The sequence below is a fragment of the Bombyx mori genome, chromosome 21, assembly GCF_030269925.1.
Source record: "Bombyx mori chromosome 21, ASM3026992v2".
NCBI lineage: Eukaryota > Metazoa > Arthropoda > Insecta > Lepidoptera > Bombycidae > Bombyx > Bombyx mori.
The window spans coordinates 1,426,607-1,454,046 of NC_085127.1; the positions used below are offsets into that span (position 1 = coordinate 1,426,607).

Below are 27,440 nucleotides of genomic sequence, written 5' to 3' on the forward strand. Positions count from 1 at the left end.
TAGATGTCACGTAAAATTAATTGGGTTTGACGAGTTACGGCTACAACAATACCAATAGGATTTTAAATTCACATATTAAGACGGCATACAAGTTGTGAAATGTATAGGATCAAACAAATATTTAGCACCATCTTCTTTTCTCCACCTTATTTCGGGGTCGGCACAGCTAATTTTTCTCTTCCATTCTGTTCTATCATCTCAACAATCACTCCTCTCTTTCTCATATCGTCATTCACACACTCCATCCATGTCTTCTTTGGTCGACCTCAAAAGAGATGTGAGCACGAAGCACTTTAGAAGCTCTGTGGCATCCGTCTATGACATTCAGGACACAAAAATCATACCGACAAAAATTTGTAATATACAGGGTGGCCCATAAGTCCTTTGAAAAGTAAAATTTGAATAAAACGAACAGGGCGCGCGTGAGCGGTGCAGGGGAAGCGGGGGGAGTAACTTCGGTTTCTGGGAATTTAGTCGCGATGGAGCGTTTTACCGGAGCGGACCGTGCGTTTTGTGTGCGCGAGTTTTATAAAAACGACAATTCGGCAACCGTTGCGCGGCGTAAATTTCGAGAACACAAAGGTTTACACAACTTTGACGACACTCCAACTCTTCAAACGATTAAGAACTGGGTTGCTAAGTTCGAGGAGACCGGTTCGACGTTAGATAAACCGCGGTTGGGTCGCCCAAGGACGTCACGTACGGAACAAAACATAGACACAGTGACACAGTCTATTCGCGAAAATCCGACACAGTCAACTCGTAAGCGCGCCAGAGCACTAAACGTATCCAGGACATCGTTACAACGGATTTTGAAGAAAGATTTACATATGCACCCTTACAAAATTCAGTTGGTTCAAGAATTAAAGGAAACTGACGGTATTCAAAGACAAAATTATGCGAATGAAATGTTGAATCGGTTTACTTCCTTCAATAACATAATGTTCTCTGACGAGGCTCATTTCCATCTTAACGGGCATGTTAGTAAACAAAATTGCCGCTTTTGGAGCCCCATCAATCCAAAACTTAAGCATCAGAAGCCCTTACATAGTCCGAAAGTGACTGTTTGGGCCGCTATGTCAGCCCATGGTATCCTAGGGCCTTACTTCTTTGAGGATGGCAGAGGGCGCGCAGTTACTGTTACGTCGGAGCGATATGTGGCTATGATCGAAGAGTTTTTCATACCAGAATTGCAAAACTTTTCAGGCTTTAATGCCAGGACGTGGTTTCAACAGGATGGGGCCACTTCTCACACCTCTAACACTGCTATGCCCGTTATCCGTCAACTTTTTCCTGGCAAAGTTATCTCTAAGAGAGGAGACATTTCCTGGCCTCCACGTAGTCCAGATCTGACCCCGATGGATTTTTTTTTGTGGGGCTACCTTAAGGCTAAAGTATACGACACAAACCCGCGGTCAATTGAGGCCCTAAAAGAAAACATCCGCAGAGAAATGACAAGCATTTCAGCAGTGACGTGCCGCGCAGTCATCGACAATTTTAGACGTCGTTTGCAAGAGTGCCGTGATCGCAACGGATTACATTTAGGAGATGTTATTTTCAAAAAATAATTCCCGTTTTTTAAGCTTTTTATGTAAATAAAAATTTAATTCCTAATGTAATTAGTTTTATTTTAATAATTTTTTTTTCATATCAAAGGACTTATGGGCCACCCTGTATCTACCTACACAGTGTAAAGGAATCGTAATCATTTACTTATCAATGAATATTTATCCTTTATCAAATTTATATATCGTGAACCCACTTTGGGAAGGCAGCTGGCGAACGAGCAAATAATAATGTCTTTAGTTTTTTTTTTTTTTTATGATTGAAAGTTTACTGGTGGCCCGAAGGCCTTTCCAGTTTCACCAGGACAGGTGGGCGAGCAAAGGCTCAGCCAAGAGGGGTGGGATTTGCTAACAACTGCCCGAGCGCCTCCGAAGGAGACCTAACAACTCAAGAGCAATTGTTTCGCGAATGAATCTACTACCGGATCGGAATCGCGACCCGCTGAGAAGATCCGGCGAGAAACTCAGCGGGCTGATGCAGGCTGCGGGCTGGGTTAGGTTGCACGTCGACCTCTTTGTCGAGTTCGACGAGTACGGTTACCGGGGTCCCTAAGCCTGCCCCTAGTATTAGAGCTGAAGGCATCTAATGCAAAGGTTATTGGATCTGATGGATCCGTAAGGACGTGTCTAGGGCGTCGACGGTGACTGGCTCCTGCATTATCAGGATTCGGGGAGTAGTCAGCGGCGGCAACGATAAGGCGATTATCATGACGCATAGCCTTATCGAAGTATCGTTCCGACGCTGACTTCATGTATTTCCGAATTGATTCGAGGCCCAGGTCGTCGTGTAGGTCAACGTTCCTCACGAACCACGGAGCCCCGACAGCTAACCTGCAAAAGCGGGATTGTAGGGATTGGAGGGTGTCTATGTGTGTGCGGGCCGCGTGAGCGAACACCACACTCGCGTAAGTCATGACGGGCCTTATGCAAGTTTTGTAAAGTGTCACCTTGTTCCGAAGGGACATTTTACTCCGCTTACAGATCATGGGGTAGAGTCTACCGAGAATAAACGCGGCACGGTCACGGACTGATTTTATATGCGGGCGGAATGTCATCGACGCATCCAGGGTAACGCCCAGGTACTTGACCTTCCTGGCCCAGGGTATGGGTTGTCTAAAGAGAGTAATCGGGGGTGTGAGATTCCTCCTCCTAATCCGGGAGGAAATCCGTGTGGAGCTTCCCCTCTGAAATAGCACCGCAGTACTTTTCGCTGGGTTGATGTCTATGCGCCATTTTCGGAACCACTGTCCTAGGGCTAGGGCTGCGCTCTGAAGCTTCTTCGCGATTAGGGACTTATTTCTACTAGAATAGTAAACAGTCGTGTCGTCGGCGAATAAAGCTAAATGGGTCGGCGGCGACCGGGGAATATCGTTGACGAATAAGCTAAATAGGAGGGGTGAGAGGACAGAGCCTTGCGGGACTCCAGCTGTGAGAGGTCGTGGGGAGGAGCGGGTTCCCTCGACTCGATATCGAAAAGAGCGGTTCGACAAGAAGTCCCGTATGATGAGCACGAGACTATCCGGCACGCCCATGTTGAATAGTTTGAAAATCAAACCATTGTGCCAGACTTTGTCGAACGCTTTTGCGACGTCGAAGAAGAGAGCCCCCGTGTATAACGGTTTTGGTCGATTAAGCCCCACAAGAATGTGCTCCGTGAGGCGGTGCACCTGTTGAACGCATGAGTGATTTGTACGGAATCCGAATTGTTCATCGATAAGAATGCCCTTGGATGAGACGAAGTCTCTGAGGCGTTTGTAGAGCAGACGCTCATACAGTTTGCCTAGAGACATGAGGAGACTAATCGGGCGGTAGCTCGTCGGATGATTTTTTGGTTTACCGGGTTTATGTATGCCGATAACGTCCGCTTCTTTCCACACCGCGGGAAAGATACAGTTCGCCATAGCGGCATTGAAAATAGATGCCAACATCACGATGAGTTGGACGGGTAGAAGTTTAATAACGCGGTTGGATATACCGTCGGAACCGGGAGCCTTGCGAGGACGTAGGTCTTTGATCAAGTCTTTAACTTCCATCGGGGTGACGGGTGGTAACGCATCAGAGGGTGGCAAGGAGGCTCTGCGTTCTACCTCACTGTCTACTAATTCTACATGAACAGGGTCCACGGATTGAGTGCTGGGCGTGCACTGGGTTTGCAATGTATCGGCCAGCAACTCTGCTTTTTCGTCATCATCGAACGCCGCGAGTCGGCCTGAGGGGCCTACGAGGGGGGGCATAGTTACTACCGTATCCGATTTGAGAGTACGAGCTAAGCGGTAGTAAGACCTTTGGGAGGGCGCGAGTCCTTCTAAGAAATCAGACCATCTGGCATCTCGGACTTCGGCGATGCGAGACTTTACGTCGCGTTGTAGGGCACGCATTCGAATACGATTTTCCGCGGTAGGATACCTGTCGTAGGCGCGTATCGAGGCGTTCTTAGCTCTAAGGAGTTCCCTAATATCGTCGGACAATTTGAAGCGGTGAAGGAAGTCCTCCGCTACAACTTGTTTCGATGACCTATCTAATGTCGAGGTGATGTGTGACGTTAAGATGTCTATGGCTTCAGCGGTATTCTGAGGAGACGGGATAGAGTCCGGGTTAAACGGGAGCGATGGTGGATCAGATTCAGCCAGGCTGATGCCCAGCGTGTGCCAATCCATCACAGTCCTCGTGACGGGAACGGAATCGGGAGCGCGACCGAGCTTCATAACGACGGGACGGTGGTCTGAATCTAACTCTGAAACTACTTCGATCGAGTGTAAGCGCAGAGTTACGTTTTTTAATAACGCTATGTCGAGTATATCCGGGCGATGCGCGATATTTAGCGGGTAGTGAGTCGGGGTTAGCGGAGCGACGATATCGAAGGCGAGATCATCGACTAACGCGTCAAGCCGCCTGCCATTCGGGGTTGTGGTGTGTGAGTTCCACCTGATGTGTTTACAATTTAGGTCGCCCGCCAGAATGACAGAGCTCCCCATACCGAGCAGCGCCTCGATATCACTGCTTAGAACGATCTTATCCGGTGGAAGATAAACGGACGCGATAACGATCGGCGCGTGTCCCGTCAGTGAGATTCGGCACACTGATGCTTCGATATTAGCGAGCGCGGGATGATCGAGCGGGACGCAATGCAGGGCTCTTCTATAGTAAATGACGGTACCACCACCACGGGCAGAGAGCCTGTCGTTCCTGACCATGTTATAGTTCGCGATTTTAGGGTCACGGCGCGCGGGCTTAAGTAGGGTCTCCTGCACTAAAAAGATATCAATTTGGTGGTCACGCAAAAAGTCAGAAACCTGATCACGTTGATTTGCGAGACCGTAAGCGTTAAAAAATCCTATCGTTACGGATAGGGGCTTTATTCTACTTATATACGCCATTGATTACCGGCGGAGTGAGGGGAGGACGTACGTATTTAATGACGCGTATACGTCGGCGTATTCCTGCACAACGGTGATAAAGTGTTGTGCAGTGGAGGCAGCGCGAATGGCGTCGCCCAAAGCGTTAACGCGCTCAAAGTTGATCGACTGAAAGAAGTCGATCGCTAAAGCGAGATTGTCGGACGCGGTCGGAGGGCAAGTCGCGGGAGAGGGACGAGTCGCGGGGGCGGGACGAATCGCGGAGGAGGGAGTTGTAGCCGTGTTCGTGTACGGCAGCGGTTTTGCCCAGGCCGAGACACTGGGCACCGCCGCCGGAACGAACGCTGGCTTAGCCTGCGACGCAGAGGGTGCCGAGGCTTTGATGTCTGGGCCGGAAGCTCGGAGGCGGTTTTGGCGGGCGACGCGGCGATTTATTTTAGGGGCTCGGGGGCAACCACGGTAATTCGCGGGGTGACCCTGTGTTCGACACAGGACGCAGCTAGGCGGTTCCGTCGCGGTTTTTTGGTCGCGAGCACAGAGGGCCGTGGCGTGATCGCCCAAACACTTAACACATCGGGGGCGCGCGTGACAGTTACGGGAAGAGTGCCCGTACAATTGACAGTTATGGCACTGGCTAGGAGTGCCTTTTTTATGGGGGGCTTCGACAGCGATACCAGAGAGCCTACAGACGGTCTGTGTGTTAAAGATTTTCTTACCCTCGGGGGTAGGCTGGAGAGCGACTAGAACCATATTATATGGCTCCCTACCGCGACCGGTGTGCATACGGTGCACAGAATTCACTGGTAGGCCTTGTTCTAACAGGTCGGCTTTTACGAGCTCTACATCTAACTCTTTAGGGATTCCGCGTATTACAACGCGGAGTTCGCGCTCCTCCTGGAGCGTATACGTATGGAAACTTATACGCTCCTTACGGAGGTAAGAAGAGAGGGCCCTATGGTCGTCGGGTGTTTGAACCTTAATTTGAATGCCGTTCGCGAGGTTACGGGCATTCGTGAAATTTATATTTTTGGCCTTAAGGGCCAGGCAAACTCGATCCCAAGCTGCCTTCTCCTGAAGGATAACCGGGGGAGGGGTCTGGGTTTTATTTTGTGCCACCGGACGCGGCGACGGAGTGGCACGGGCTGGGGGCGCAACGGGAGTCTGAGGGCGGGGGCGCGACGCGTTCACGGCTTTGCTAATTTTAGCGGCCGCGGGAGCTCGAGACTCCGCGGCACGCTTCTTACCCTTCTGTACCAGGGTGAATCCATCCGTCGATGAGGCGGGGGCGAGGTCGACCTCCATGTCCGAGTCAGAGTCGGAGCACGAGGAGGCGGGTGCAGGCGACCTACGAGCAAGTGTAGGTGTTTTAGAGGGCGCGACGGAGGCCGCGGATGATCGCTCAGCTGAAACGATGGTCACGGCGGACGACGCAGCAGCTTTTCTCGCCAGTATAGGCGACACGGGAGCGGCAGGCACGACAGAGGCTGCGGTGCTCAATGCAGAAGCTCTGCACGCAGGTACAGGCGACGCAGGAGCAGCGAGCGCGGCGGAGTCCTCGAGAGGGCTCGCAGTGTGATTGGCCTTGAAGGCCAAAAACTCCGAGGCGAGCTGTGGGTGGCGAAGTCGGAGGAATTCCGCGAATACAGCGTCCATGATCGCTGAGTACCCAGGTGGAGCGGCCCCGGGTCTTGAAAAACACTCGCCTTGCGGCGAGGCCCCAACTTCTCGGACCTGAGCGGTTCTATTGAACACAGGTGGCAATGCGGCGCGATTACTACAGGACAAAGAAAAAGCACAACAAAACAGAAATTACGAAAAGAAACAAAACAAATAAATACTTGCAGGAAACCACTTTGTCGGCAGATGTACCACGAACACAGAAACAACAAAAGGAAACAAAACAAATAAAAACTTCCAGAAAGAGCACTTAGTCGGCAGATGTACCACAAACACAGGCCGCGCGAACAATGGCCGGGCTAACAAAAGCCGGGCGAACAAAGACCGGGCGATCGAGTGGACGATGAGCACGTCCGCACGTGACGGGTGCCTCTATCGGAATGAATGTCTTTAGTCTCGTAAAGCTCAACGTGTATATTTTATGACAGTCTGTTAAATTATTTAATATTAAGAAATTCAATGCTATGTAATGCTATGTAATGCTATCTGCTATCTAAAGTACTCATTTAAACACAATAAACTTGGAAGATTCAAATATCCTGTATTGTTTATTCGCAACTTGAGTCGCATTTCCGATCCGGTGGTAGATTCTGCGAAGCATTGCTCTTGCTTGGGCTAATGTTAGCAAAGTCCTCAGGTTAGAGCCCCGTGAGCTCACCTAGTCATTTGGTGAATCTAGTACGACCCCTCGAGGTCACTAGAATAGGTAGGAAAAAAAAGGACAAACAAACAAACTTAATTTTTTAATTAATTTAATTAATTTAAACTTAATTTTTATTTAATTTTTATTTATTTTTTATTTTTAATAATTATTATTATATTGTAATACTTTGTATTAATTGTATGTATATTTACGGAGATATGTATGTGTATATGTATGTGTACATATATGTATATGTATTTCACTGGAATGGTACACCGCGCGTAGTTCGTTTCCAAATGATTCTTGTCCACCTGATGGTTGTCTGGAAGAGATCGCTTTTAGCGATAAGACCGCCAATTGTACTTTTTGTTTTTAATGTATCGCACTGTTTATTTGTTTTTTGGTGTACAATAAAAAATACTCTCTCTCTCTCTCTCTCTCAAACAAAGCAGGTAATTCTCTTATATCATGGTAGATACGTTCCTACAAAGTCCCATCTTATGCGAAACCGTGTTAGATTAGACTTGTACAAAAAGGAGAGTACCTGCCTATTTCTGCCATAAAGCAGAAATGCGTTTCGGTTTGAAGGGTGGGGCAGCCGTTGTAACTATACTTGAGACCTTAGAACTTATATCTGAAGGTGGGTGGCGCATTTACGTTGTAGATGTCTATGGGCTTCAGTAACCACTTAACACCAGGTGGGCTGTGAGCTCGTCCACCCATCTAAGCAATAAAAAAGATGTGTGGTGTCGTGGGACACAGGACAGGAACGAAGTTCCTTATCATAAAAATATCAATTTTAAGATATATTTGAGGTATAAAGAAAATAAAACTGGAAGTTTCGCAACAACCCACGGTCATTCGGTAACATGCGAACTTATTGTGGTACACTACATTCACGGTTGTTTGCTTAAGAGTTAGTGTATTGCGCAAACGGACGCTCTGAGATCGTGGTCAATGAATGATAAAAAAAATGTTATTTTTTGTACGTTATTACAAAGCTAAGTCGTACAATGTGTGCATTACTAATTTGTACGTTATTACAAAGTTAAGTCGTACACTGTGTGCATTACTAATAAAAATCTTACGTTACGGACGTTTTTTTCCCGGTTAGGATACCCCTCCGCGTCGTCCCATAAAGAACTTCGTTCCAAAAATAAATAAATGAAAAACTAGTTTTCCGAATGAAACATCTCAACTAGGCATGTATGCATTTTTTATCTATTTGTTATACATAAAAAATAAGCTGTAAATTTTCGATAGCCCCTATACATTGTGTGTTCACAGTGCATAATATATTTTTCTAAATAATTTTAAACCAAAATCTCGTTATAGGATTTTAAAAATACCGTGTTATAATAGAGTGTTGAAGAATTTTTCTTTTCGTGTTAAAGTTGAACTGTGTGGAATAATAAGGAGGGTTATTTGTATTTATTGTCTATGTCGAACACAAACAAGTCAAGTCAATTTTTTTTTCTTAAATATAAAGACATAAAAGATAGACACATTTGTTTTGACAGCTTCCCAGGAAAACTGGCAAGGTTCTGGCGAGCCGCGTCACACGTGAAACCCTTCGCTTGAGAACCATGCATGATACTGTTAATTTCCTCGTCGGGTTTGCAATCTGTTCGGGTTCGATTCTCGACTCAGTATCTTTGTTAGTTATTTCATATTCGAAGTCTGGATAATTATTTCTTGTCCGTATATTAACTGTAAAAATAAGTGACGAATGCGTCTTTCGAGATACATACTTTTCATTCGTAATAATTAAAACATTAACTTTTTTGATAGACTTGCCTTGTTTTGAAATAAAAAAAGGAAAGTTGACAGCAATGACAGTCGTTAAATTAAAATCAAAATAAATTGAACCGGTAATGTAAAATGAACGCCATAAACCTAAGAAATATATAGATTGGTAAAATGAACGAGCTTCTCCAAAAACATGGTTGTTCCAATGTGTTTGCGCTTCCCGAAGGACTCAAAGAACTCATGTCTGATATCACGAGAGAGGTGAGGCCTATTTTCTCGATATGTAAATGTATTATCTATGGGCCCCAGTATGCAATTGCACACTAAGTGGCTCATGAGCTCTATGGTTGTCTATCTATTTAGAGCAAATAATATAAATATATACATAGATACTTGGTAGGTATGCCTAAATAATCCGGCGCCCCGAGGGGAAGGGTGATGGCAGAGATGTGCTCCGCACGCTTCACTTTCCCCCCTTTTGCCTTTTCATGAGTTCTGTCTCAAGCAAGGTTAGGACGTGGGTTGTTGACCGACAGGAGACTTTAGTCGGGTCGACTCCAACATGCCCCACCCTCCAGTGGGGGGTGGAAGCTTTTTATTTATTTATTGATTACGTGGGTGGACGAGCTTACAGCCCACCTGGTGTTAAGTGGTTACTGGAGCCCATAAACATTTACAATGTAAATGCGCCACCCATCTTAAGATATAAGTTCTAAGGTCTCAAGTATAGTTAAAACGGCTGCCCTACCCTTCAAACCGAAACGCGTTACTGCTTCACGGCAGAAATAGGCAGGGTAGTGGTACCTGCCCGCGCGGACTCACAAGAGGTCCTACCACCAGTTAGTCTGGCGATTTCCTCCTTACCAAAAAAAAGGCCTAAAATAAAAACTTTCTAGTATAGCCAAAAAAAATGGTATAGTACTTTTTTAGCTTGATTTCCTTAAGCAAAAATTAAAACTAACTTAGACTGATAAAGTAGTTTTATTTGTGGAAGCCGAAAAAACAATTCAATATAATTAATTCTACCATAAACAGGTGCTCCGGACTCAACCTCCGAATATATGCGATTTTATAGCAAAATATTTATCGGTATTGCTGATTACCAGAGAACATGGTATCCTAGCAGTAAAGATACTAGAAGACTTATGCGACTGTAGGCCCTCAGTATCGGAGCATCTCCTCCAATTGGGTATAGATAAAAGTGACGCAGAAGTACTGGCCCAAGTTATCAAAGCCGAGGTGGAAGGTTTCGAGCCTATGGAGGGAAAAGGTTTGGTTATTTCGGCAATCTGCTGTCACTAAGCTCCCTACTAACATACATTGAATTCCACGGTGAAGGAATAATATTGTGTAATAAAAAGCAAAACCCGCAAAGTTATACTCCGCACGGGACGGTACCACCACCCTGCCTATTTCTGCCGGGAAGCAGTAATGCGTTTCGGTTTGAAGGGTGGGGAAGCCGTTGTCATTATACTTGAGACCTTAGAACTTATATCTCAAGGTGGGTGGTGCATTTACGTTGTAGATGTCTAAGGGCTTCAGGAACCACTTCACACCAGGTGGGCTGGGAGTTCGTCCACCTACCTAAGCAATAAAAAAAAATCTACTCGGCCATACTCATTGCGATAATACGAATATTCGCTGTAGATAATGTAGCATTAGGGTTACACTGAAATGGCCCTCTAAGGGCCATCAGTTTAGGTAGGAAGGTTATAGCGATAAGTGAAAAAAAACCGGACACCTTAGAACTCATATCTCAAGGTAGGTTGCCGCATTTATGTTGTAGATGTCTATGGGCTCCGGTCAACACTTAAGACCAGGTGGGTGAGCTTCGTCCACCCATCTAAGCAATAAAATAAATGTATGTTATGCTTGTTGATACATTTTGTTTTATGTCCTAATTTTCTATTTCTTCATGGCTCATTTGGCTTTAGTTGTTTACCGAATCAAATGTATCCCATAACCCATATACCATCTGGACAAAGGCTCAAATCTTTCCGCTCTGTCTTTGAGATTAGTGTTTCCATCATTTCTTTTGCAAAAATAAAACCTATTCCCCTTGGTATTTAATTATTAACGTATATAGCTTATAGCATATAATTAAATATAAAACGCTTCTTTTAGAAACATTAAAAGAAACTGAAATCATTAAAAAAATTCTGAAACGGATGCCTTTAGATGAGGAAATGACAGCTAAAGTTTGTCAAGTGGCCAGAAACGCTTACAGAGACTACTGGTACAAGAAAACTTTGATGGAGAAGGTACAATAGCTTTAGACACAACCATTCACATCGATGTAGAAGATCAACTATTATCTATATCTTAATACGTGAAGTAAAAACTTTGTACCTACCCCTTTTTACGAAAATTGGCGCGGACGGTGAATATAGAGAAGGAGTGCATAATGTTAATATTTTTTTTAATGATCCATAAAAAAATCATTAAATCGTAGATTAACTCAATAAAGAAAACATTACACACACCACCATGTATTTGACACACACACACGCATGCACACTATTTGTTTATTGTCAAACTTTTCTTATATTTATAGTCTGTATCAAATTGAGAATAAATTAAATATTGTTTGTCTTAATTAATGTGTATCTAACGTGTAGTTTTGGCGAAATCTGTGATTATAGAAGTTGACAATAAAACCATAATAACGTAGAAACTTATAATTTTAATTAATTATAGTTGAATTTCGACTGCTGGGGGCCACTTGTATCCCTAAAATAATAGTAAAAAAATATTCCATTATATGATTTAGGAGCTAAAACCGCATCCAGAAGAGCCCTGGGAGCTCGCGGCCCAACACACGATAGAACTGTACAGTAAAACGAAGCCATCTTTTGAGGAGCTAACGAGAGCAACTCAGAAAATACAGGTCATCTTTTAAATTACTATTTTATTCTTTATATTTGTACTGTTATTTCTGATGATTTCAAAACTGTGTATCTCGTGTTAATTAATTTCAATAAATTACTGATTCTTCAATTGAGTGCACCGAAAACTCGACTGCACCCCCATTGAGACACTTTTACCAGGGCCCAACAGAACCTCCCATCGCGTAAAATGAATTAGAGGGAGATTATTATAATAAACTAGAGATGGCTATAGTGGTGAGAGATTTTAGTAGCTTACTTACTGGTGGTGACTCTTGTGAGTCCGCAGGTAGGTACCACCACCCTGCCTATTTTTGCCGTGAAGCAGTAATGCGTTTCGGTTTGAAGGGTGGGGCAACCGTTGTAACTATACTTGAGACCTTAGAACTTATATCTCAAGGTGGGTCGCGCATTTACGTTGTAGATGTCTATGGGCTCCAGTAACCACTTAACACCAGGTGGGCTGTGAGCTCGTCCACCAACCTCAGCTATAAAAATAAAATAAAAATATAAGTTTAGATTTTATTACCATGGATCTACGGGCTTAATTCTTTTTAGGCAGCATATAAAGGATATCACGTACGCAGAAATTTGCTCCATCATCTCAAGCCGAAGAAGAAGACTGAATCAAAAGTAGATTTACCTGGACCCCCTCTAGATATTGACGGCTCTAGAGATATCGATTTAGGACCCATCATTGTGAGTACTTTTCTGGCTTTGGCCTAATGTTCGTGAAGGATAGATTCTATGGTTTATACCTTACAAAACCTTAGTTTTATCAGACTTTTTCCAAACTTTTTAAATATGAGTTGAATATTGAATGAATTGAAAAACAAATGATAGTATACAAAGATTATAATAAATATAAAGAAATAAAGTATAAAGATAAATAAGTATAAATAAGTAAATAAATAAGTACAGAGAGAAATAAGTATAAAGATTATATTAATATACAGTTAGTTTCAAACGTTGACGTCATTGTACACAATTGTCCACTATGTGTCTAGGATTTTAACTAACTCGGACGATATTTCTAAACCCATTTTGTTTTCGATTTCATGATTGACTATGTTCAATATATAGTAAGTTTTTTTAATAAAATAGTAAAAAACTGTCAGGCACACTTGTATTGTCGACTACACTATCCGACGACAAATGGCCACCTCTATACCTATACATATAGACTAGCGACCCGCCCTCGCTTCGCTTCGGAAACTGTAATTTGTTATTGATTTCTCTACTATTTTTAATGGATGTTATTATACATATAAACATTACTCTTCAGTCACTCTATCTATTAAAAAAACCGCATCAAAATCCGTTGCGTAGTTTTAAAGGTTTAAGCATACATAGGGATACTGGGACAGAGAAAGCGACTTTGTTTTATATTATGTAGTGACAATAGGAACATCAGGGATAGAGATAACTTGCAGAGAGAAAATGAACAATTGTAAATAACGTGATGGTGAAATTAGTTTATAAATCCTATTCTTTTTTTCAAGAATCTCAAAGTTCGTGACGACAATGTCAAGGCAATGTTTGAAACAGAAAATGAAAATTTAATCGTAAATTGTGATTCTATAAAAGCAATAACTCACGTCGAAGATGATGGACTATTTCCGGGAATTCCTTCCCAAGCGATCCGACCGAGGAAGGTCTTTGCTCTACAGGAAAATTTGATTGAAGACCCAGCGAAATCGGATGTAAAAGTCACGGAAACAGAATCTACAGATTTACAGCGTGAGTTGTTTCTTTCTTTCGTATTCAAGACAAAAATTCACTACTTACGTACTGATGACTCAAGATGTATAGATATGAGTTGTAAAGTCTAAGTTTCAGTTTCACAACGGCTGCCCCATCCTTCAAATCGAAACGCATTACTGCTTCTCGGTAATAATAGACAGGGCGGTGGTACCTACCCGTGCGGACTCTCAAAACGTCTTACTACCAGTAATTACGCAAATTATAATTTTGTGGGTTTGATTTTTATTACACAATGTTATTCATTCACCGTGGAAATCAATCGTGAACATTTGCTAAGTACATATTTCATTACAAAAATTGGTACCTGACTGCGAGATTCGAACACCGATGCATCGCTAGATACGAAAACACCGGACGTCTTGTCCTTTAGGCCAAGACGACTTCAACTATACGTCTGAGCTATTTGTTGTTTAAGTTGCGTAAGAAAAAGAGAAGGAGAGTGGTCTTCCAGAAATGGAAATATTGAGCCTCTAACTCTTTTAACAAAGAACGAATCTAAAAGAAATCTTAAATGTTTATTTCAATGGTCACTATTCGGATTTTTCAACTTGCTTCACAATATCAGAAAGTTCAATACTGACTATATATCATAATAATTACAATTTTATTTCAATCATAAGTTCTGCGTAACGTATCCTATGTGCTGTCACTCTAAAGTTTGTAAGCCCCCTATTTTAAAAAGCTCTCCAAAAGAGCAGTGTTTTTAAACATAAAAGAATATTTACTATTCATTAGATGCAGTAGACAATGCCCAGCGCAGCGTCTCTCTGCCAACCACTAACGCGGTGCATCATGATTTGCCAATGCGTAAAATCTCCTTTGCAGAGGTAAGACGTTTTTTAATACTTGATTATAAAATTCGTGTGCCCATATAAATTTAAAAATTTACTGAAGCAGAAAGTGTATTCGACTTATTATTGGCACGAAGTTCCTTATGGGACGATGCGGAGGGGTACACCCGGGTACCCCTCCGCATCGTCCGCAACCGGGAAAAAACGTCCGTAGCGTAAGATTTTTATTAGTAATGCACACAGTGTTGCAATAGCGTACAAAAAATAACATATTTTTTTATTATGTTTTTTTTTATAAATCATTTTATTTATTTATTTATTTATTTATTTATGTACACACAGAAAACAAGACACAGTACAGAGTAATAGGAAAATTATGTACAAAGGCACTGCTTATTTCTTTGAGAAATCTCTTCCAGCAGACCTGCGAGAGGATAATGAGAATAATAATAAAAAGTGATAAGTGTGTGTAGAACAAATAACACATAACTAAAATAACAAATACAACATGAGAATTATAGCACATACACATAGCAAATATTATAAGTAACACAGTAACACTCGTATATGCGAAGAGTATAGAACCATGATCATTCGGTTGATGATAGATAAAATTGTTTGACCTTGTATTTAAAAACAGAAACAGACTTGCAAACTCGGATGTCAGCCGGCAACGAATTCCACAGTCTGACCGCGTGCACAGTAAAGGAGTGAGAATAGAAATTGGTTTTGTGGGAAGGGAATAACAAAACAGAACGTTGGTTGGACCTGCAGGGAGCATCAGGAGAGCGAATGAAAGAGAATCGCTCACGTAAATATAAGGGAGAAGTGGGCTTATGTAGGATATTGAATAGGAGACATAATATTCGAGTATTCCTACGAAGGCGTATAGGGAGCCATTTAAGTTCTTTGCGAAAATGAGAAACATGATCGAATTTTCTGAGATTGTATATAAAACGGATACATAGATTTTGCATCCTCTCAAGCTTGTTTGAGAGCTCCTCAGTGGCATCCAAGTAGCAGGCATCGGCGTAATCAATTATGGGTAGAATGAGAGCTTGGACGAGAGATATTTTTGTATGCTGAGGTAAGAAGCCCTGCAGACATCTCAACGAGTGCAAGGCAAAGTGCACCTTCCTACTAATCTCAGCAACGTGAAAACTCCACGAAGTATATCATTGTGTATAAAATAAAGTTGATAACTTTGTAAAGTAGTTTTTTTATTTTTTTTTTATCAATATAAAAATCATCATAAAAATATATTTATACCCGAATAATTATTTTCTTTATACCTCGAATTAGTTGGAACTTCGTTCCTGTCCGGTGTCCCACGACACCACACATCTTTTTTTTTACTTTTTTGTCACGTTCTTAATTTCAACTGGCCCTCTGAGCCCCTTTTGCTTAAGCACTAGCAAGCATGCCTTAGGGGCTTTCATGCCAAATCTGGGGTATCACGAGAGAGGATTGCTACTCTACGTGAATAAGGCGCTTTGTCGTCAAGTTACCAAGACAAACACGACAATATGTTCTATAAAACTGCATCATCGAAGCAGTTGCCATAAAAACTGTGGATCGACGCGGCATGCTCTCAATGTTGATGCGATGTAACTTATTGGGTACATCTTAGCCAATATCTGATCACATCGCGGGTGGGTTTGATAACGGCGGTTAGACAACGAGGAATATGATCAATGGTAACTCTTCAACTTACATAACTTATACAAGATGGCACTTTCATTTCTTTATCCATTTTGTATGGTTATGGAAATTTGAAACACAATTTTAAAAATACATGGCCGTAGGTTCCATCAGAAGTGGATCCTGCCGAACCAAAAGGCGAACTTGAAGGTTTAAATATACCGGAAGAAATTATTGAAGAGGATTCAGCAAATAGAACTGACACTGAAGAAAATATTCATGAAATACCCGAAGAAGTTCCAGGTTGGTATAGATTGCCTGTAGAAAAAACATATTATTGTCTCAATGGCCAGGAATCATATATTTAGCGGTAGGCAGCGGCTTGGCTCTGCCCCTGGCATTGCTGAAGTCCATGGGTGACGGTAACCACTCACCATCAGGTGGGCCGTATGCTCGTCTGCTTACAAGGGCAATAAAAAATTAATAAATAAATCAATCCGTCAAGTCCGCAGCGATCGAATCCTTTGATCGCCCTTATAATTATAATGCTTTGGAAGTCGTCGTGACCTAAAGGATAAGACGTCCGGTGCATTCGTATGTAGCGATGCGTCAATGTTCGAATCCCGCCGGCAGGTACCAAATTTTTCCAATGAAATAGATACTTAACAAATGTTTACGATTCACTTCCACTGTGAAGGAATAACATCGTGTAATAAAAATCAAACCCGCCAAATTATAATGTGCGTAATTACTGGTGGTAGGACCTCATGTGAGTAGGCACGGGTAGGTACGACAACCCTACCTATTTCTGCCGTGAAGAAGTAATGCGTTTCGGTTTGAAGGGTGGGGCAGCCGTTGCAACTATACTTGAGACCTTACAACTTATATCTCAAGATGGGTGGCGGATTTACGTCCTAGATGTCTATGGGATTCAGTAACCACTTAACACCAGGTGGACTGTGAGCTCGTCCATCCATCTAAGCAATATTGTATTAGTAATTCGTGTCGGCTCTGATTAATCTTGGTTGGAGGGCATGTGTATCAATAATTGTGCTGTTCGGGCAGTCAGAAATGTGATGTGACAAAATTAAAGGTATAACGAATGACGCCTTATGTTTCCAGATGATCGCACGGAAGGTGATGGCGACAGCGCTCCGACTGTTTCTATTCTATCATCGGCACCAGAGACGCCCAACGTCACTGATGCAGAAGACGTTGATGAGTTTACTTCTGAAGAAGAGGGATAATGGAACCCCCGACATATTTAACTGCTTTTTTTTTCAATTCTAGCTTAATTATGTTGATTTAAAATGATGATGATTTAAAAAAAGGATAAAATATGTTAATGAAAAGTCGAACAAAATTTTATGTTTTACTTTGATTTTTTATGCGCTAGATAAGTTGACGAGCTCATCTGGAGTCGTGCTTACCGGAGCTAATGGACCGTTTACCTTGAGACATGAGGTTGGTTTTAATTGTATTGCAACTGCCGCACTGCTTCATGACAGAATTGGCTCACAACCCACCTGATGTTATGTGGTTATTGGAGCCCATAGATATCTACAACATAAATGCCTTGCGTAACCTACCTTGAGATGTGAGTACTAAGATCTCAGTTTTTACAGAACAACGGCTACCCCACCCTTCAAACCCAAACGCATTACTCTTAGATTTGATTTCATGTTGTTATACAATGTTTTTTTTTTATTGCGCTTGTAGGCAGACGAGCATACGGCCCACCTGATGGTGAGTGGTTACCGATGCCCATGGACTTCAGCAATGCCAGGAGCAGAGCCAAACCGCTGCCTACCGATATACAATGTTTTCTATTCATCACGGAAGCTATTCTTAAATCGTTATCCGTGCTAGCAAGATGTTAGTATCTGGTTAGTAAGCATTTGTTTATTGAGAAACATTGGTACCTGTGCGCTATGTTTCCGACAATCGCATTTGAGCCCGTATACTGAGAATCTTATTCAGGTGGTATAGTTCCTTGGTGGGAACAAAATCCTAATTGCATTGAAACATTTGCCAACACTGTAAAGCCGTTCAAAGAAGCACAGCTGACAATAAGCAGGATATTCGACCGCAACTACCATTAACTATGCAAATCCATTACTGGTTGGGTTCATTAGATGTATTATCAGCCAACACAAGTAGGTACCACCACCCAACCTGTTTCTGATGGGAAACTGTAATGTGTTCCAATTTCAAGGGCAGACAAGTCTGCTATATAATTAAGACTTAGACCTCATGACTCAAAGTGGGTGGCGGCGCCGCGGCGTTCACGTAGTGATCTATGGGCTCCGGTAACCACTTTACACCGGGTGGGCCGTGAGCTCGTTTACCCATCAAAGCAATTAAAGAATAATTTGCAATTTTGGGGGGCAGGTTATCAAACATCCCCTATATTCGCAAAAGTATTAACTATGTCTTTTTTTATTGCTTCGATGGTTGGACCAGCTCACAACCCACCTGGTGTTAAGTGGTTACTGGAGCCCATAGACATCTACAACGTAAATGCGCCACCCACCTCGAGATATAAGTTTTAAGATCTCAGTATTGTTACAACGGCTGCCGCAGCCTTCAAACCGAAACGCATTATTGCTTCACGGCAGAAATAGGCAGGGCGGTAGTACCTACCCGCGCGGACTCACAAGAGGTCCTACCACCAGTAAACTCAATTTAAATCAAAACTCAGTATTACCTTCACTGCAGTATTTTCTATTGAGAAACTCCACTAAATCACCGGGTGTATTCACGTAAGATATTTAGGTACATAAGATGATATTAAACAAATAAATAGTAATAAATTTATTTCATACAAATCGTATTAATTAATAGTAGGATATTTCCATGATGATATATATTATACATTTTTGGTAAATTATATATTATTATTAAAAACTAAAGCTTAGTCTACATACGTGTGGGATAAAACAGTGCATACGTTTTTTTTTTCTTAAATTAAATGCCATGATCTATAAGATATATTACAATAACATATGAAAATCAACAATAATGAAAATAACAAATCCACGAAAATCGATTTCCACTCATTCGAAAAATCGATTCCACAAACAAATTTTTCGTAATTTTGTGTCGCCGGCAATCTAGAATGTAATTTATTTTATAAGAATAAATAAGTAATTTAATGCAATTAATATTTTCGTCATCATGTCCTCAAGAACCAGCGGAAATCGACTCTCACACGCAACATACGACATTTAAAAAAAAAACTCCTTAACAAGAATTATCTATTTCTTAATACACGAATAATTATTATGAACGATGAGTAATTTACAAGATCTAAAAATGTTAAACTAAAAGCTTAAAATATTTGCAGCTTGGGATTGGATATCGAAAGGTAACTCCTAAATTGATCTAATGATATTTAAAAAAAACTTATAACTCATACCACTATAGAAACGAACTAAAAATAGCAGCACTTAGGGTTCTCTCTTGTTTGCACAATCACTCAAAATAAATAATAATAATAATAAATAAATAAATATTTACTAACAATCACGCCACGTTAACTGGTCCCGTGATAAGTTCGTAAAAAACTTGTGTTACAGGTACCAGATAACGGAAATAAATGTAAGATTTTTATTATACACATACATATATTTAATAGACATCCATAACCCTGGAAAAGACATTTATATTTATCATACAAATATCTTTCCTTGGCGGGATTCGAAAAACGTCTATCTTATTCATCGTTCCCTTACTTCTGAGGATCGCGACCACATGTGACATTCCTCTATAGCGTTCGATCATGGATGGCATGGATCGCATGGTATAGATTATCATAAAAAGCTCCCTAATCAGATCTGACTATGGCTGGTGTCTGCCCACGGCGTGCTTGCCTCCTATGCGACCCGAAATTATGAGCTTCTCTAATTCATCAGACCCCATGATGTGTCCGAAGAAACTCATAACACGTTGCTGGCAGAGAGCCTTTTTTGGATCTTTAACTTTATTAAGCTGTACTGTAGACAAAAAAGTCAATTTACCAAAAATTAAAATTGTATAAGCATTATCAGCACGATTATTCTGTTTAAAAACTGAAGAAGAAATAAATAAATATGTCTTTTTCGTGAAATAATTTACATTTAGATTAACATTTCTATCTGAACACTATCTGTACTGATAGTCAGTTGGAATATGTACTAGCTGCCATTTTTAATTCATTTGTTGTCACAATTTCTACAAATTCTATTATTATTTACAAATTCTAAAAAGAACAGTCAAATCGACAAGAACGCTTTGAGAAAAAAACCTGCTCTCAAGAACATCCACTATATAACAAAAACTACCTCATAGTAAAAGAAACAGAATAATTAAAAATAATTTTATAATCTTGATAAAATTTCAAGGCTTATAAGATTTTACTGTGTATGAAGTTAATGAAATTAATGCATTATTTGCCATATTAGAACAAAACATTAAAGTGAACACTGACAGTTTAAAATGTCAAATATCAATTAGAAAGAAGAAAAGATAAGAAAAAAAGAAGTATATATGTAAAAGTTGCCTAAAAAAATAAAATGATCATTTATGTAAATTTTGAAAACGTCAAAATGTCAAACGTATTTTTTTACATTTACGAAACATTACAAATATCATAAACTATAACACGCTATCTAAAAATACGTATAAAATCATATTGGTCTTCAAACGTAATAATTATCTTTAGGGTTTAATTCATTAATTTTAAATATAGTACTTTTGCTAGGTACATGACACGGTCATTAGATTAATGAACATTGAACATTTAAAATTGTAATTGCCCAGAAGCAACATCAGAATTAAATTTCTGTGCCAAATGGTTTATGGTGTTTAAGAAACTTATTTTTATAGTCATGGCTGTTGCAATTTTATATCCAGCATTCTTTAACCTAGCGACTAATGTAGACCAAAGCTTCGAAACCCACACATCGACTTCATCAATTAACTTAATTTCATATTACAAATTAATAAAAATAGATTATCCTTAATAGAAAGAAATCACAGGTAATTTTATGCGTAAAATTAAATTAAAAATGTAAATAGGAGCCCTTTCTTATGTTTTTTTTTAATAAAATTAAACATTATACAAATAGCAATTAACATTTATAGAATTGTTCAAAGGTAATAATAATTAATAAATAAAGTAAATTATATTTACAAAACTATAATCTTTTTTTACTTATAATGTGTCTATCTATCTCTGTGTTCAGACTATGGTGCCAATTTAGATTACTTCCACTTTGCCTTTTTTTTTATTGCCCTTGTATGCAGACGAGCATACGGCCCACCTGATGGTGAGTGGTTACCGTCGCCCATGGACTTCAGCAATGCCAGGGGCAGAGCTAAGCCGCTGCCTACCGCAAATTGCCTTGGATAGGAATCTCATGAAATCCTTTGGTAAACGAAAAGGTTTAACACCCTGAACTGGGAACCTTTTGTTTTAAATGAAGTTGGTTCAAAACCTACCTAAAAGTCACACATTCAAATGAGTTAATTTTTTTATTAGATTATATTCGAGGAATGTCGAAAATATGACTACCGAATAAAATATTGAAAAATATTAATGCTGACGTTTCTAATGTCAAACAGTTCACTAGCATTAGTGAAACAACTAAAAAAAACATATTTCGAATTATCAATATCTTCTGAAAAAAACTTAAAATCTAGCCTTCGGTCTTATTCAATAGTTTTTATTATTGTAGGATAAGTCGAAACTAACTCACCCATCTGCGCAATAAAAACATTTTTTTCGTCACAATCCTCTTATAAAAATCCCTTAAGTTAATTAATTATCCTTTTACGAGATCTAAAATTAACGTTAAAATGTATTTGCTATTCATACAGTATAGTAAAGACAATAACAAAATGCGAGAATAAATCGTAAAATTAATTTTCATTGTATCAATATACAAGATGAAAATGTCGGAATAGCTTTAACCAAAACTGCACCGGAGTCATATACTCAAAGCACCTCGTGTCGTAAAAACTTCTAATTGTATACATTTAATTATACTTTAGTTATATGAATTCTGTTTACTTCAGATAGTGTCGATTCCGCCGCCCGTCAACTTGTTCCCATATTCGCTAAGCACCTGAAAATAAAAAAATATTATTAAACAATCAAATCACACATTGTCGCCTGTCTCCTTAACTAGAGTTTCCTGTACTATGAGAACTATTAGATTTTGGTATATATACCTGCCTAATTTTGGCACCGAATCAGACATGCTCATTGGTGATGACTATGATTGTGATTGTTATAGATGTGTGTTGTATGATTGTTATGATGTATTTGATTGTATGTTTGAATGATTGTAACACAATCAAACAAAAATAGCTCTACGGGATTGAATGAACCTTTGATAACATCGACTAGCATATGGGATACTTTATATCATGCTAAATGCCATGGTACCAGGACACTTTTCGCGCTTTTCAGGATATTATTAAAATAACCACATAACCAATAACCACCAATACACATATCTGTTCATAAAATATTTATAACTGCTGATACCAAGCACCCCCCGCTTTTTTTACAATAAAATCATTTTATCTTACATTGTTTTTAATTCAAATTTATTAAAATTTATTTCCTATTTTTTAGTTGGATTTTCTATAAAAATGTATTTTGTTATTTTTTTTTAAACTACCTATTATTTATTCTTAATTTTTTAGATGAATATCAATTTTTTCAAAAAAATTTTAAATATTGAATTTTCATCGGTCCTTAACAAGTATACCAAGTTTCGAGTTAATCCGACGTTTTGAAGGGGGATCAAACTCATGGTCAAAGATTCCGTTACAAACATACATATACGTTACAAACATACATACGTCTGAAGCTAATAAAAAAGCGTATTATTAACACTAAACATACCATAACGGGTTAAATGACCCATTTTGAACTTTTGCATTGAAAATGCGCGTATGATCTTATTGCTTTTGTACTGACTTCATGACTTTTTCTTACCAATTAATCTACAGTTATTATACTTTTTTTAAGCTATTGTATAGCTTTTATCGCGGGCCTTGACCGAATTCATGAAATTCCGTAACGAAAAAAACCTTACACCCCTCACTCCGCCTACCATGTAGCTCGCGTTCAACACATTCACACGTTACGTTTGTGTAATGTTTGTGAATAAGCGCGTGGCGTGACGTCACACTGCATGCGCATCATGAAAAGTCTGCCCATCTCTCTCTCGCGCGGTCTAGCTTATGAGTGTGAAGGGGACAGTTAAGGTTTTGCTTCTATTAATCTTTAATATGAATGAATGAATGATTTATTTTATTTCAGACAACAAGTCCATATGTGTACATAGTATCATTGAAACATACTTAATATAGCGTGGTCTTGTTTTATTATTGTTTTATTATTAATTTATCATTGTCTAATTATAATTGCATAAGTTGATAAAAAATGCTATGCAATAGCTTTACCGCGGCAGTTCCCGAGGGCCACACGTTTTTTTTTTTGTTTTTTTTTGAGTAATATTTGTCGTATAACGTTATCTAACCGCTATAATAGAAAAGGTATCAGTAAGTGTTGGTATGATTAGTGTTAAAAAGCACCTTATAGAGCAGGATATAGTGGTGTCTGTTGGAGAGCGAGTGCGGTCGCTGGGCGCGCAGGTGTCGCACGGCGCGCGGCACGTCGGCGCGGCCCGCCGCCAGCGCGCGCGCGCACACGTCCAGCGCGACCAGCACCGCCGAGCGACCCGCGCCCGACGCGCACGTCACCACGCACGGACGGACGCCTGCCGAGGGGCGTCACAATACTTACTACACTACTGTACCATTAAAATTATTTTTTTTTTATGATTGAAGTATTACTGGTGGCCCGGAGGCCTTTCCAGTTTCACCAGGACAGGCGGGCGAGCAAAGGCTCAGCCAGGAGGGATGGGATTTGCTAGCAGCTGCCCGAACGTCTCCGAAGGAGACCTAACAACTCAAGAGCAACTGCTACGCGAATGAATCTACTACCGGATCGGAATCGCGACCCGCTGAGAAGATGCGGCGAGAAACTCAGCGGCCTGATGCATGGGTTAGTTTGCACGTCGACCTTTTTGTTAAGTTCGACGCGTTCGGTTGCCGAGGTCACTAAGCCTGGTGGTAGGACCTCTTGTGAGTCCGCCCGGCTACAACGGCTGCCTCACCCTTCAAACCGAAACGCATTACTGCTTCACGGCAGAAATAGGCAGGGCGGTAGTATGACAGCGACATGTCTTAATGTTCATCGATAGTACCAACCTTCGACTTCGGAAGCCGCTTTCATTCGGCCCAAGGTTCCGTTGGTGTGCCTCCTCATCATCTCCTCGGCCTTGGCCGGTGAGTACACGTTCACTCCGTTTCCGGAGCCGTTGTCATCGCTCCGCAACTTGGTTAGGTTGCTGAACGATGAACGGTTCTGGTCTTCGTAGATGACTTCCACGCCTGGAAGCCAAATTTAATTCAGTTAAATCGCTGTTCGATTCTTGCTATTGAAGAGACCTCAAATTGATCACTGATTCCTTTATGTTTGTTTCCTAACAAAACACAATAATATGGAACTTAACATTTAAAACCACTTTTGCTAAAGAATTATATATTTATTTTACAAACTATTTATTAGCTTGGAAAATAGTTTGATTGTTTGGTGTGTGTGATTTGTGATTTAAATGAGTTTTTTTTTGAAGGAAGGATCACTAGTGGCCCGAAGGCCTTTCCAGTTTCACAAAAACAGGTGGGCGAACAAAGGCTCAGCCAGGAGGGGAGGGATTTGCTAACAGCTGCCCGAGCGCCTCCGAAGAAGACCTAACAGCTCAAGAGCAACTGCTTCGCGATGCATCTACTAGAATTGGAATCTCAACCCGTAGAGAAGATCTTGCGAGAAACTCAGCGGACTGACGTATGGGTTAGGTTGCTAGGTTAGTGGTTAGGTTACCGGGGTCCCTAAGCCTGCTCCTAGTGCTAAAACTGAAAGCGTCTAAAGCTCCAAGAGTTATTGGATCTGATAGATCCCTAAGGACGTGAGAATTTTTAAACTACATATGTTATTTAATAAGAACATCTGTTTTTTTATGTAGTCTAGCAGATCAGCTCACGAACTACATACTGTTATTTATGTAGGTACTGGGTACGCCCCTGACAACTTGGATACAGGATAATTCACAGTTTTACTGTGTATCTGTGCGCCCTACCAATCCCTCAAACTGTAACGCGTTATCAATGCTTCGTGATAGTACTCATACCAGTTTACATTACGCCCTAACATCAGAAAATCGTCTTTCTAATGTACTTACTAAATAAAAGTAGAATTACTTCATTACAGCAGAAGCAAGATATTATTAAAGAGTTTAATTTATTTAAAAACATATTAATTCAATAGATCATATTTCGTTACACACGTTACGAAAAAAGTGTTTACACATGAATCGATTAATACAAAACAAAGAAAAAACTGAAATATTTCCGCGCATTAACCAAGTCCCTTTGCTACCTTTGACCTACCTTCCTCGTCATATTCCTTCGCCGTTTGCGAGATCTTCATATAATTCCTCATTTCGGACAGGAAGTCTAATATTGAATCGTAGTCGTCTGGAACTCCTTTCGCCGGCCAGAAGTACCACAGGTGGATTATTTCCCGCCACGTTCTGGTCGACATGTTGATCAGTTGAACGCTGGAGATGGCGTATTTGTCTTTTTGCTCGCGTTTCTTCAGGATTATCTTGAAATCCCCGAAGGACCTCTTGTTATCGGACACCTCTGATGGTGGAAGATACTCGTAACACTTTTCCTGATTGGGAAATGTAAACAAGTTTAATATCACTACATACTTTGATTATATAAGAAAGACTTTATAAAACAAAGTCGCTTTCTCTGTCCCTATATCCCTATGTATGCTTAAATCTTTAAAACTACACAACGGATTTTGATGCGGTTTTTTTAATAGATAGAGTGATTGAAGAGGAACGTTTATATGTATAATAACATTCATTAAATAGTAGAGAAATCAATAATAAATTACAGTTTCCGAAGCGAAGCGAAGCGAGGGCGGGTCGCTAGTTAATTTATATAGACTAAGTTCACAGTTTATAATAGCTTGGACAAATAGATTAAGATTGTGGGAATTAAAGACGGAAGGAAAAATTGCTCGGTAAACTGACGCGACGGCCCGAATGTATTTTATTTTCTACCTAAGCTGATAGCTTTGAGGGGCTATTTCTTCAGTTTCAGCAGAGGCAGCTTCGCCCTAACGTATAGGTGAGCTCACGAGGCTCAAACCGGAGTGTTGCTAACACTGACCACACCGGACGGTGACCGGTGCTTGTGATACCTAAAAGCAGCGTTAATGGATCGGGAGGATCCGTAATGACGTGTGGCCCGAATGTCGTTGTTCGGAACTTGTATATATGCAAGCTTATCTTGAAAATGTCGTAAGCGAGATTCAGGCATCTGTCAAATATTTTGCGTTGTATGATGGCCACAAGATCTACCACCACAAGATCTTAAAAGGTGGAAAAAAGGAAGAGATCACTCGGCACTGGTCGGCTCAGTGGTGATGAAGAAGAATAATTCTTGACTATTTTACGAGCTCACGTATTGGTGGTAGGAGAAGGAGGCCGCCCGGGTTGGTGCCACCGTTCCACCTGTTTTAGTTACGAAGTATTCGCTCCCGTTTTAATGATGACACAAAAAATATTTATATTATAATTGCATCTGTGAAACAGACCATTCAAATTGTGATGGTAACACACAACTGTGGTAGTTGTGTGTTACCATTAAAATTGAATATGGTGTACATTTTTTTTCCTACCTAGGTTGATGGTCTTGAGAGACCATTTCAGCGTAGCCTTAACTAGCTGGTGAGCTCACGGGGCTCAAACCTGACGTTGTTGCTAACACAAACCCTAGCAAGAGCAGTATTTCGCAGAATCTGCCACTGGATCGGAAACGCGACCCACTGAGAAGATCCGGCGAGAAACTCAGTGGGCTGTGTCTTTGGTTTCATTCACTCGTCGAGCCCTTCGTCGCAAGCGACGGGTTCGACGAGGACGATGACTGGAGGTGTTCATGTTAACAAGGCTATTAAATAAAAGAGCCTACCACTCCATTCTCCATATATTCAGTGAGCATGACTACAAGTCTTGAGTTCTGTTCCCAAATCATTCTCCAGAAGTCTCCAACGGTGTTGGCGAGGGGAGCCTGGCACGCGATGTAGTAGTTCTTTATATTACCTGGACCCTGAAAAAAAAAACAATGGGTTTAAATATTTCGCACCGACGCTTATATTAAGACGTTTCGCCAACGTAGAACTAAGCGGTTACCGGAGTTCATAGACATAGACATTATCCAGGCCAATTTCAATCTTG

General features: G+C 40.7%; 2 protein-coding genes across 5 annotated transcripts in view; one reads left to right on the forward strand and one right to left on the reverse strand.

Annotated features, from left to right (window-relative positions):
- The first annotated feature begins 8,756 nt into the window (after positions 1 to 8,756).
- Positions 8,757 to 17,434, forward strand: LOC101747030 (uncharacterized). 3 transcript variants are annotated; one of them, XM_062674625.1, is made up of 10 exons: positions 8,757 to 8,898; positions 9,033 to 9,251; positions 10,026 to 10,260; positions 11,115 to 11,251; positions 11,761 to 11,877; positions 12,434 to 12,574; positions 13,378 to 13,615; positions 14,375 to 14,466; positions 16,236 to 16,374; positions 17,194 to 17,434. In XM_062674625.1, exons 2-10 carry the CDS (start codon positions 9,162 to 9,164, stop codon positions 17,316 to 17,318), a joined length of 1,314 nt encoding a protein of 437 aa, XP_062530609.1. In that variant the 5' UTR covers positions 8,757 to 8,898; positions 9,033 to 9,161; the 3' UTR covers positions 17,319 to 17,434. The 3 variants fall into 3 exon arrangements, with proteins under 3 accessions (XP_062530609.1, XP_021203180.1, XP_012545236.1); XM_021347505.3 differs by having other exon boundaries at positions 8,787 to 9,251; positions 14,381 to 14,466; XM_012689782.4 differs by having other exon boundaries at positions 8,790 to 9,251.
- A 1,436-nt stretch (positions 17,435 to 18,870) lies between these two features.
- The window catches only part of LOC101737535 (mucin-2), a 95,289-nt gene continuing 86,719 nt past the window's right edge, over positions 18,871 to 27,440 (reverse strand). For both annotated transcript variants that reach the window (XM_004925398.5, XM_021347508.3), the window contains exons 8-12: positions 27,175 to 27,312; positions 25,579 to 25,864; positions 24,340 to 24,522; positions 23,662 to 23,846; positions 18,871 to 22,178 (exon numbers count right to left, since the gene is read on the reverse strand). In XM_004925398.5, the coding sequence (XP_004925455.2) occupies positions 22,125 to 22,178; positions 23,662 to 23,846; positions 24,340 to 24,522; positions 25,579 to 25,864; positions 27,175 to 27,312 (846 nt within the window). In that variant the 3' untranslated portion in view covers positions 18,871 to 22,124. The remainder of the gene's footprint in view (positions 22,179 to 23,661; positions 23,847 to 24,339; positions 24,523 to 25,578; positions 25,865 to 27,174; positions 27,313 to 27,440) is intronic.